This window comes from Lissotriton helveticus, chromosome 11 (genome assembly GCF_964261635.1).
Source record: "Lissotriton helveticus chromosome 11, aLisHel1.1, whole genome shotgun sequence".
Lineage (NCBI taxonomy): Eukaryota > Metazoa > Chordata > Amphibia > Caudata > Salamandridae > Lissotriton > Lissotriton helveticus.
This window is the reverse complement of record NC_136072.1, coordinates 1,059,791,881-1,059,804,141: the sequence shown is the minus strand read 5'-3', so window position 1 is coordinate 1,059,804,141 and position 12,261 is coordinate 1,059,791,881. Positions and strand designations below refer to the sequence as shown.

General features: G+C 43.1%; 1 protein-coding gene across 1 annotated transcript in view; it reads right to left on the bottom strand.

The window, feature by feature from the left end:
• The window catches only part of HIP1R (huntingtin interacting protein 1 related), a 482,407-nt gene that overhangs the window by 71,040 nt on the left and 399,106 nt on the right, over positions 1–12,261 (bottom strand). Inside the window, exons 25-28 of the mRNA XM_078667577.1 lie at positions 10,194–10,224; positions 6,763–6,825; positions 5,623–5,723; positions 1,877–1,982 (exon numbers count right to left, since the gene is read on the bottom strand). Coding sequence (XP_078523703.1) covers positions 1,877–1,982; positions 5,623–5,723; positions 6,763–6,825; positions 10,194–10,224 — 301 coding nt within the window. The remainder of the gene's footprint in view (positions 1–1,876; positions 1,983–5,622; positions 5,724–6,762; positions 6,826–10,193; positions 10,225–12,261) is intronic.

Sequence of the window (12,261 nt, the reverse complement as noted above, 5' to 3'; positions counted from 1 at the left end):
GTCAGCGTATGACACAACATCAAAACCATATGACCTGATCACTTTGGCCAGAGGGGTCACATAAATATTGAAGAGTGTGGCACCCAAGATAAAGCCCTGTGGTACTCCCATCCGGACTGGTCTACCACAGGAGCTGGTCTTTCCTACCCGTACTATCGTAGTTCTATCTGTTAGATAATTTTTGAGCCACTGTAAAGCCTTACCTCTGACACCAATCTCCCAAAGCCGATGTTCAAGAATGCTATGGGAGATGGTGTCAAAGGCTGCAGATAAATCTAGCAGTACGAAGATAGGTGACTGTCCCCTGTCTAGTGCAAACCTGATGTTATCAGATACCTCCAGCAAAACTATTTCGGTACTGTTGGCTGCCCTAAAGCCAGATTGAGAAGGGTCAAGCAATCCACAGTTCTCGAGATGGAACACAAGCTGTTTGTTAACCAGCGACTCAAGCATCTTACCGAAATGAGGGAGCAAAGATCTAGGACAATAGCTGGAAAAAAAGTTTTGGGTCTGCAGTAGATTTTGTTAGTATAGGCCTAACTCTGGCAGTTTTCCATAAGTTGGGAAATTCTGATTTTGACAGTGATTTGTTGAATAAATCTGTGAGACTGTCCAAGAGAGCTGGAGCTACAATTGGAAAAATTCTTGGTGGCAAAGGGTCTATAGTAGAACCAGATTTGACCTTTATAAATGCTTTAATCACTTCATCCGAGCCACATTGAGTACATTCTTCCAAAATGTGAGGGGGATCAAGAATAGTTACAGAACGATTTCCCATGTCATTATTAAAATCTTGTGCAGGGAAAGAATTGTGGATAGCCATGATCTTGACAAAGAATTTTGAGAGAGAGTCTACCCAGTCCGACTCCTGAGAGATAGAAGATTGTGTCTGAACAGGCGGGGTAGAGAATTCCTTCAGAATTTGATATAGCTCCTTATTAGAATTTGCTGCCCTCTCAATATGGCTAAGGAGAAATGATTTTCTTGTTGGTCTTATGTTTTCCATATACTTATGGTGAACATCTTTATATGATTTACGATCAATTGGGTCTTTAGTTTTCCTCAATTTTCGTTCCGCAGTCCTGCAGGAGAGCTTCACTAACTTTAGCTGTTCAGTAAACCACGGAGCGGCTCGGGCTTTAATTGTGACTTTAGTGAGAGGAGCAATTTTATCCAAAGCTTTTGTTATAGTGATCATTGTCTATTGTTAATAATCCAAAAAGAGGGCAATAAAGCTTCATTCCACATGGCAATGTTGGGGTCTTCCCTGAAGACAAAGATGGAACAGACCTTTTGCTTCAATATTCCAACACTAGTCTTTCTGTTTCTACCTGTTTAATTTAGAACATTGTATCCTCCCTGGGCGGAATGTTCTAAAGCCCTATAGCCTTTCGTGTTCTGTGGTTCAGGCCTATAACTCAGGCGAAGTGTTTTTAACGACTGATATAGATTAATTTTAGTGTATCGATGACTCGGTACTTGACTGTTTGAAGTTCGGTTTTATTCACCCCAGTCTGTTTTTATCCAGATTGTTGGTCATTAATATCCCTAACCTGATGATTTTACGTATTTTACTTGCTTGTTTTAATAACTTGTATGTATTCTATTGATATTTTTGTACGTCTGCATGCTTTTATGGCTGTTCACTGCCGAATAAAAAGAATTCGGATTCTGACTGCTATAGCCCTCCGCAGCGGGCAATAATGCCATAAATAGAGCACAGGTCTTTTTACAAGCTCCTTTACATACAATAAAATGACAGAAAACACATAATAGAAAGTATAGGTCTACTGCCTCAGCATTCCAATACATTTCTTTGTTAACATTTTATCCTCAATGGGTGGAATATTCTAATAGCACAGAAAATTAGTTGTACCTTCGATGCAGCCACCAGTTGTGCGGTGCTGGCTGCGATCTCATGCGACCCGACAATCAGCTCCTCGTATTTCCCAGTGTGCAGGACCACTTTGTCAGCAGATTCCCTGAAAAGAAAAACAGAATAAGGCCTCATCACAAGACTGTGCAAGCACTGTCATGAGTCAGAGATTCGGTACCAGAAAATATATATATATAAAAAAAGCTCATGTAGTAACAGGCATTTCTGAGTTCATACTGAGCATAAATATGATGCCCATGATAAAGATTGGAACTGCACCGACAGAATCTACAGCAATGGAGGAAGCAGAGGATTTCTTCAGAAAGCCTAAAACAAGAGAGAATAAATAGCAAAATAAGGGATGATGCCTACGAAGAGTGGGGGAGATCAGGAAGAGGATTGATAGGTTGAAGGGAAAGAAAAAGGGTAGCGCAGTACAAGAATGCAAAGATTCCTCACTGACAGACAGCGCTAGTGAGAGAAGAGATACCAGAGGAAAATTCTGGGAGCTAAAATGAAAATATTCAGAAGGATTCAAAGTTTTTCTGAACGGAAGAGACCAATATTAATGAAAGCACCATGACCACGTCCTGCAGTTCCAGAGACAATCTGAGTTGAGATGGTGGTATTGAGACTTTGTAAGAAACAGTCTTGGTTTACATTTGGCACTATCGGCTGCATAAACACGTCATTTTTGAGCCCAAGCCAGACTCCTGACATCAGAAAGGAGTGTGGTACAACTGTCTCATATTACATTTGTGGTTTAAGCCCCCCCCTCAGTCCTCAGTTAAAAAAAGCGTGACATTTCTAAAAGTGATAAAGAAAGGAGTTCAGACTTTTACTAGAGCGTCTTCCAGTGGCCACCAAATCCCAAGATCCGGAGCTAGTATTTATTATTTTTTTTAACTTTTTTTTATTAAGCAGTTACAGATTGTTCATATGAACTCAATACAGAGATTGGAGTCTTATGTGCGAGTCGTAGCATTCCATTACGATCTTTAAGCAATATGATCAACGATAACGAAAAGGGTCAATTTTCAGAGGGTTGGTGACCATCCTCCATAGTCCCTGCAATGCAGATACCCACCCATACTGCCCCAGATCAGAGCAGGGGGGGGGGTTGCATTAGGCTGTATCTGTTCTGTGTTGTCTGAACATGTAGCCTAAGAAACTTAATGATAATCAAAATAGGTGGTGAAACCCAGGGGGCGCAAGATTCCCTATAAGCTGGCCCAACTTGCTCTGCTATTGGCCAAAAGGCAAGTGGTCATTGGATGGATGGGCACCTGGGTACGGTTGTTGTCCTTGTGGCAGTGGGATCTCCTTGAATAGCAGGTGGTTGAGAAAATGCATATGCTTATTGCCCGTACCGATCAGGGTGCATCAGATGCGATCCTGTTGTAGGGTATCTTCTCAATACATTTGTAGTTGAGGAGGTCTCTGGCTTGGAGAACGGCTCTAACGGGGAGGGGAGGGATGTTGTGTATGCCCTTTGTACCGTGTTATTGTGATTATGGCAGCCAAGCTTGTATAATTGTACTATTTAATGTATAACTGGCTTGATGACTTGGCTTCGATGTGCTTTTGTCCCCTAGCTGTAATATGCATCTGATGTTCAAGTTCAGCCGTGTTTACTGTCATTTTTTCAATGCACTGTCCTGACATCTGCCTGAAATTTCTACTCTTCTTAGGGTGGGGCCATGCACGACTTGTGCGTTCACGGACTTTGTTAGCATCAAATCAATAAAAAAAAGAGTTAAAACAAATTAAAATCATAATCTTAACAGGCTCTGGTATTTATCTCATCCCACACACCTGAGAATGAGGAACAACACCAACTCATGATCCTGCTGCAGGACACTGCCAACCAAACCATGATACCAATAGCTTTCCACAACTAATTTGCTCCTAAAACCCCAACAATTATGCCACTATCACCTCTGCAGTACACAGAATACACCAACTTTTCTTGGCCCGACACTGGCACCCTAATGGCCTATGAATGCTGTGTTGACACAATATTCAGACTACATAAAAACACCACAAAAAACGTTGAACCTATCACTGAGGTCATACTTGAAATTGGTGGATTAGCAAACAAAATGGCTAGAATTTATAACGAAAAATGGAAGTGCACACAGTACTGAACATGACTCAAGCAAGGGTATTTACATGGGTGCCTTGTGTATTAAGATCTGCCCTCGAGTCTCATCAAGGTCAGAACCGGCCAACAAATGCAATACATTCATTTCGGATTCACGGTTTCCAGGATAGACTGCTGCCCTCCACGCAAACAATTAGCTGGTCCTAGAGTCATGACAAGGGGAAGGAGTCCTGTTTATCCTCTCACTGCTAAGTATTGACTTCAGTCTCAGAATGTGCGAAGTCCACAATAGAACAAACAAAAGATCTCTGTAGATGTAAAGTGATTTTAGCTTCTAGTGCTGTTATTCGGAAAGCCACTCGAGTCAGGGGAAAAAAGTGATCAGCCGACTACTAATGGTGTGCAGCCCCTTCCAACACTGATGCCTTATCGAGGTGCACAAATTAACCACAGTGAGGTGCATGGTCACAGTGTGGCAGTGGTAAAAACCTGCATTTTGTTGTTAAATCTAAAAGATAATCTGAAGATCGCACCCGCTGTTGTTGGCTTCATTTACTGAGCACCTGATCCGAGCTTTGGCAGGAACTTGCTTTGACAATGAGAATACTCTTGATGCAAAGGTTTTTCCTTTGGGTCTGTTCACGTGGTTCCCACCAGTGTAAAATATGTAGGTTCTGATGATGATGCATGTGTCTTGGTTTGAACACAATTCACCCACTGCGTGGATTCCAATGGTTACCTGTGATCTTCAACAGCTTCTTGCCACCAAGAGAGTTGCCCGAATCCAAGATTCTCAAAATTAATTAAGGACTTTACACTCGGCTGCAAATGGTATTCATTTCAGTGTGGCACTGGAGGTGAGGAATTTTCTCCTACATGAAATAAGATGCACGGTCAATCTTCTCTTGTGTCGGGCGCAGTCCAAAGCATAATTCTGCTGTTGGATCTTCACTTTTTGAGAATTCAAGCCGCCCAGTAGTTTTTTTTTGCAATCTGTCACAAAATTTGCTGACGTGTTTATGTGACATGTTTTTTTAATGCATTGTTACTCAGAGTGGACATGCACCTATTCAAGTTTATGTAGAATATTTTCCTGATATGCAACTAGATCAATCTCATCTCAATAACAGATGTACGTGTAAAACACCAAGCCAACTGTTGAAGAGTTGGAAACATGCATGCAAAAAGAAGTACATTTAAATAAACTGTATATGAGTGAAAATTCAAGCAAAGTTTTAAACTAAAGATTTAGGGTATTGGGGCATTGAGGCAAACCTATATAAACTAGAAGACATATTTTAGAAACCTAAATGAATGGATGGCTCAGTTTGTAGAATGGTCAATTTATTGCGCCACTAAAAAAAAAATCAATACCTTTATGTATACTCTAAGTGGGAAAATAAGTGAATGATTTATTAGATTTTTATTAGTGGATATTTGCTTATTTATTGAATAACAGAGATATTAATCAGACAAAAAACTTTATAGCACTTTCCTAATGAATCTTTACTCATTCATAGGTCAATAACTTTGGTCCCATCATAGGGCCATTGTTGGTCATATATTGCAAGAGGGCTTTAATTTGCTTACGGCAGTTAAATACCATTTTTCTGAAAGGGCTGCTCGATTTGCAGATACCTACACCAGTTGGGTGGCTCCCCATCCGACAGCTTTGGACGCAGAGATCAGCCCTTCCGTCCACCTGGAATTCTTTGCGTAGAAGTCTTGAGGCGTAGCTGCACCCTAATATCCAACAGAGAAGAGGAAAGACACTAAAACATGAAATTATCAACTCAACCCAACAAGATTCTTTCAAACAATGCAGCTCTAACATAACATACACATTGACAGGAAAACAGCATCAACAACTTGCAATTAAAAGTGATCTGGGATTCAAAGCTTTGGATTATTATGTGCACAGTGTCTGCTCCAGGACAGCTGCACGTAGAGCAGCAGATGGGCTGTTGTCATAGAAATGTAGTAATTGTTGGCAGGAAAGGCCACCCTTCTAATCTGTTCATTTCCAATCAGCTGTTCCACCAAAGACAGTGCCTGCTCAAACAACCCCCCTTCACTCCAGTTAATACTGTTCTGCTGTCAGACCCGAGTCTTGTTGTTATGTTCTGCTGTAGCTCCTACAACTGGTGCCTTTTTTGCTCCAAATTTGTGCCTCTTTCAAATTATCCGATGAGAGTTGCAGGGGGGTATGAGGAGGGTATTGCATACTTGAGATACTCAAATAGTCCACTAAGAGAGGAAGTGTGCAGTAGAACAGAACACATGCTAATAAAGCAGCAACTGAGGCTAAAAGTAGAACAATTCCTGCACATTAAATGTGTAACATGAAAGGCAGAAATATGCAGACGTCCGTCTAACATGCTTCCGTAATACCATCCGCCAGAGGCGCTTGTAAGCCTTTTGCTCGAACCAGTAGCCGCACCACACTTAATTTACTTTGCAAGGCATACACCACTGCAAGGGATCTGGCTCAAGCTTTCATTAGGGCAAACCAGAGTTACAGAATTTGGCATGGTTTCATAAAAACAAAAATCAAGAGGTATGGGTGAGGGAAGTGAGTTTTCTACTGAATGGGCATTTGCATTTAAGTTCTAAGCAGAAATTTATCAGAGATTCTGACTTGGTGAGTAACTTAAAACTATATGGTTACATTATGGGAAGATTTAGACTTTTATTCATGCAATAAAAAAACTAGGTGATGCTACACATAAATTTTAATACACCAGATTAGCTGAGAAGAACCACAGTGTCAATGTTATCTCACCCTTCCGCTCTCTACAATCTCTTTTTGCAGATCGGTCGACGTTATTACAAGAAGCTTTATGGCCTGAAATAGAAATCAACAGAAACAAGTCAGAACACTTCCAGCCTTTACCACAGAGTCTGCTCACCATACAATACATTCGTTTTTAACATACATTGCCAACAATTATCACGGTTGTAAAAAATAATTAAACCACATGAGTGACCCTCCCTTAGTTATTAGTGCTCTTGGTGGAAATGGCCCTTTCTAGGGTGCTTTCCCTCAACGTTTTGCTTTTGTCCCGCCTGGTTTTCCGCTGATCTATGTGCTAGCCTTAGGACTTTGAGCTCTTCTGACACTGCCATTCAGTGCCAAAGCACTGTGCATGTCAAATACATATCGGTGATTGGTGTATACATGATTGGCTAATTTGAGTTAGCTGTAAGTCCCTTGTCTAGGGGTAAGACGTATACCTAGGGCATGTACCTCAATGCTCCTCCATTGGCCTGCAACACTGGCTGTGCACTCACAGATGCAGCTCTTCAACCGTGCCGCAAGTTTGCCCTGGTGGGGCCTGTATGTGCAGGTTTCTGTTACTCGGCTTGGCATTTAAAAAGCTACTTGCCAAGGTTCTGCATGTCTCTCACTACATCAGAGTACTCCCTGAGGGCAGGGTGCGGTGACAGGAAGAGGCAGGGCATGGGCGCGCTACGTGTACTGGTAGTGAATGTCAGTGGATGGTGTGTTTGGTATAATAGGGCCTGCTTCTCGCATTAACATGGGTGACGAGCGGAAAGGCTACTAAGCAGTATTTCCTACTTTCAGTAGAGTAGCAGTATAGTGTTTGATATCGATGACTTAGTAATAGCAAATCCTCTCTGGTCGTTCAAGTGTATTCGACATTACTAATGTAGAAATACCAATTTGGGAGAGTGGTCATTTCTGGGCTTGTGGCTCTCTGTGCCTGTTAGCCTGCCTCCAATTCACATCTGTGTGCTGGGGAGACAGCTACATCTGTGCATTCCTGATAGAAGGCTATAAACTAGGGGCAGAGGGGAAACTGCAGACCTCCGACTGAGGGCCTGCCTGGAACAGATACGAGGGGGTGGCATTGGCACCTGCATTCCAAGGGGCAGGGTCTTGGTCTTGGTCAAGCGTCCCAGGGTAGGATGGCAACCATGAAAAAATTTAGAGAGGGCCTGTACATTTCAAAGGTGGCCTTTTGAACTGATCTCTTCTTCGAAGGCCAGTGTGGGTAGATCTACTGGGGCTCTGCCCTCGAGTTAAAAACGATTTTGGGACTGGAACCATACTATGCTGCTTCGATGAAGGGACATCGACAAGAGGAACCATGGGGCAGGAGGGACTGCAAGTGGATTATCCACAGACTTGTGGTAGCCTGGGACTTGTCGTGCTTCAGAAAGGGGACTATCACTTGGTGGATTTTGCCTGGATGTTGCTGGCCTGCAGCCAATTGCCAACTGTTGTGGCCCGTGGCCCGTATCCCTAAGCACTCTTCAAGGGCAGTTGGTTGGCCTCCGGTCCACGAGATCCAAGGGACAGAAAGGATCTCCCAGTATCCACAAGATTGTAAGGACCGCACAGGGTGCGGTGTAAACAGGTGGAAGTGATAGTCAGTTGGGACAAGGACTGCCCCGAAGTACACTGTAATCACACTGTAAAGAGGAGTGTGCTCGTAAAGATCAGGGCCCACCAGCGGTGCCAGAACGGGAGGAATCAAGGAGTGCTGGGGAAGTTTACCGAGCCTGAGGGACCTGTGCTTGCAACTGGAAACCTGTGGTAGATCGCACTCCGTAGCATTTGGTGTCCGAGGAGTGTTGGAGGATGTCTGCTGAAACCCCGGGACCAGAGCTGGAGGCCTAGACTACCTTGCCACAAGGTACTCTGTTATTGAAAATATTGTAACTGGACCAGAGGGGTTTCGTTGTGCCTTGTGTGCACCTATGGCTGGCTGCCTGGAGTAACTGTAGCTCACACCTCTGCCTGAGGGGAAACATTACCCTAATTTGGAAGTGCCCCAGCTTTCGGTGTCACAGTCTTTTGCCTCTGGAGGAGGCGATCGTGATCCCCATCCTGCACTCATGAAGGTGCCGCTGGGTGCCTGAAGGCCTAATCTGGAGGGGCAAAACCAAGAAACTGGTAACTGTTGCCTTCTGCTTTAGGTGGTTCCGACAATCTAATCAAAGTGTTGCCAGCTGGTGCAACGTGAATCGTTGGCTGGTGTAGTCTGAATGGCTGAGGTGCTGAGTCATGAGGCGTAGTCAAAACCTGTGATTTCTTGACCATTAGAACTGTATGGGGTATCGGATATTGGAAATGTTATGTTTTATGCTAACATGTTAGCAGGAAAGTGGAATACCTCTGGACAGCCTGCATGTTTGTCGCTTTTGAAGTGGGGGAATGGCTTGGATCGTGAACACCTCAGGGAAGATTGCACATGGGTTTATGTTCCTTACGAGGCTGAGGGGATTACTGGGGCAAGTCAATACCTGTGACTAGTACATATATGTTCATGCTGATTTGCTGCTAATGGGAGAGTTCAACACTTGAATACATCTGCAAAGTATATATCCAATGTGTATGTTGCTTTTATTTCAATGTGTGTAATACAAAGACCAGTGTTTTATACATATAGTGTGGAGTCTTTTTGTAGTGTACTCAGTGTGTTGCGAGGGTGGTGTAGTGCCAATACTTTACACTTTGACAATGAGGATACGCCTTCCTGCTCTGTGTCAAGCTACCCAAGGGTGAGCGCAGGTTATCGGACAAGTGTATCATACTCATCCTATCTAGGGCGGTGGATTCTGTCTGGCTTCGATTCGTCCCAACCATCCAGAAAACCGCTGGGTATAACAACTGCGTATAAGCAACATCATTCTAGGATTCACACAACTATATAAAAGTTCTTTGTATCAATACTAAAAAAGTAAATTAAGTTTATATTAGGCCTTATTCTAATTTCTCCATCTTCCAGTTTTTTGGTAGCTAAAAGTGGGTTTTTAACATGCTTCAGGAATCTACATGCAACTCCGCATTTAATAGTTAACACTGCCATATGCAAGAAGTATACAGAAGATTCTGCCTGTAATTTTGACAACCTCTTTGAGATCTTGGTAATGGCAGTGACAGTGGGGCAGCTCCACTAAATTACTGCCCTGGGGACTCAATTACCCCAGTCCAAGGGCTCTCTTTTGTTGTTGCCAAGGTACTGGTAAGGTAAGGCTAGAAAATGCCACGGTGGACGAATGCTATTGCTCCAGTCTTTTGTAAGAAAGCCAGGTACGAAATCAGGACAGCTATTCTGCATGACAATCTAGACGCTTGCCATACATTTCTGGTTTCCAGCGTTGACCAAAAAGCAATTTGATAAACACTGCTTAAAACGAAACTGAAAAAAATATCAATTAATCACTAAAGAAACAATTGCTCACCTTCATGAGGGCGGTGCATGAATTCAGGATCCTGTTAAAATAAAAATAAAAGTACTAGGTTTAAAGTCACATGCCCCAAGTGCAATACTGGCTTCAACTGGATACTGAATTGTGCTAGAGTTGGGCTCATTACAGAGAATGGTAAATTTTGGAGTGGCAATATGGTGCATTGATGTGACCTGCTGCTTTATTTTTTTGGGACTGAAGTGTTAGAATATCAGTGTATTTGTGTGTGCAGGGCGTGATCATTGGTCACAATCCTATTCAATGACGTTGGCAATCTTTGATCAACCTGAGTGCAGAACTTTCAATGGAGGAAACGAGCAGCATTTTCTAGGAAAGGATGGTCTTCAAGATCAGATGGTTTCCTAGACATCCATTGATAACATTTTACAGACGACATTCGATTTATTTATTGAACTAAGTATTTTTTCTAATTTATGATGATTTCTATTTCACATATTTCCATATGCTGTAGGCCATTTTTACAGTGGTGTCGTATTTTGAGTAGTATGTTTATGTGCACTCTGTTTTCTAATAAGCATGTAATATGATGTGTGTGCCCCATATTTCCCCACACAAACTGGACTCTAGTCCCCTCGCTTGGCAATAGTCCCTATGAGGATCTGATTTGTCTCTACCTGTACAGGAGCATTAACTGTGCGCTTGAACACTACAGGTACTTGACATGACCGATGTATGTAAATTCAAGTGACTAAATATTCTGACATACAAGCTCAGAAACCTCCTTTGTGCATCCCCAGATGAAACACACTCAAGGCGGTTGGTTGTGTGTCTTACTACGAAATGTTTATTTACTGTACTTTTTCACAGCATGGTGAAGTATTAAAGATCATAAACACAGCTGTCTGGCATGCACTCATAGGCGGTACATACAGGCAGCCATACTGGTCTCCCTCCCCCATGCCCTGGTAGTGACTAACTTGTACAAGCCAAGTAATTAGCCTCCTTTTCCTCCACCTCAGTCAAGAACCCCCCAACACTCCCTGAGCAGTAGCCTCTCCCAGAAGAGCCCATAGGGAGCAGTAAACAGTGACACTCAACTTGCCATGCGAGTAGGAGTGGAAGGGGTTTCCACCAATGTCCCTCTTGCGTCCACTTAAATACGGACGGCCCACAATAATCTCTGTCTGTGAAGTGCAATGCTTTGGGAAATGAATGAGGGCCAACGTCTTTGGGAAGGAACCGCAATCTTCAAGTCTGCATCCCTCAAGTGCACATTAGCTCACCCACATGGTCTGTTGCGGTTAGCTGTGGCAAACTGCATATCGCCAACGTACTGCCCACCAAAAACAAATACAGCTTCAGGTCCATCAACACCATCCTCCTATTCTCGTACCTGGTAAAAACAGGATCTCTGGCCCAGAAGGCCTTTGGGGATCTGCTAAGCATTGGCTTTACCAGACCTAACACCTATGCCTGCTCTTCTACAGAGACTCTGCTGCGCCCCACAGAAGGGCAGGGCCTTTCTGTCAGGTGGGAGCCCTGGCCTAATAGGCTTATCCCTCTCCTGGATCATGCCAGGTCCCTTCCATTCATGGAATGCTTGGCTTGGGAGATGCTTTTCAAGGCTGTCCCCTTAGTCAACTCATTGTGAGCATGGCTCTGCTCTCCTCAAAGACTTACTCCAATACTTGTCGAATATTGCAATCTAATACATTCATGCATATTTGAGTAAGCCAATCAGGTAAGACAAATACCCCCATATGCAGGAACAAACCCATTACATCACCGATTCTTAAATCAGCTACCTGCCCTCGAAGAGATACTTCTGTATGCTTGTTTCCAGGTCTGCAAAAAAAATGTCGTCTGGTGCTCATCATCAAGATACCTCCAGTAGCCCTCACACAGTGGAACACACTTCCAGATTAATCAGTAAGGAGGGTGCCTCACATGTGTAAATGAAATACGCAACAATACAATCATATTCATAATAAAAAGACAGCAGTAAAAGGGAGACCAATATGGATGGCATCCAATGTCACCTGCACTGTGTCCTCAATGCAAGAGGTAGTGACCTTCAAACTGTGTCTATAACATACTTTCT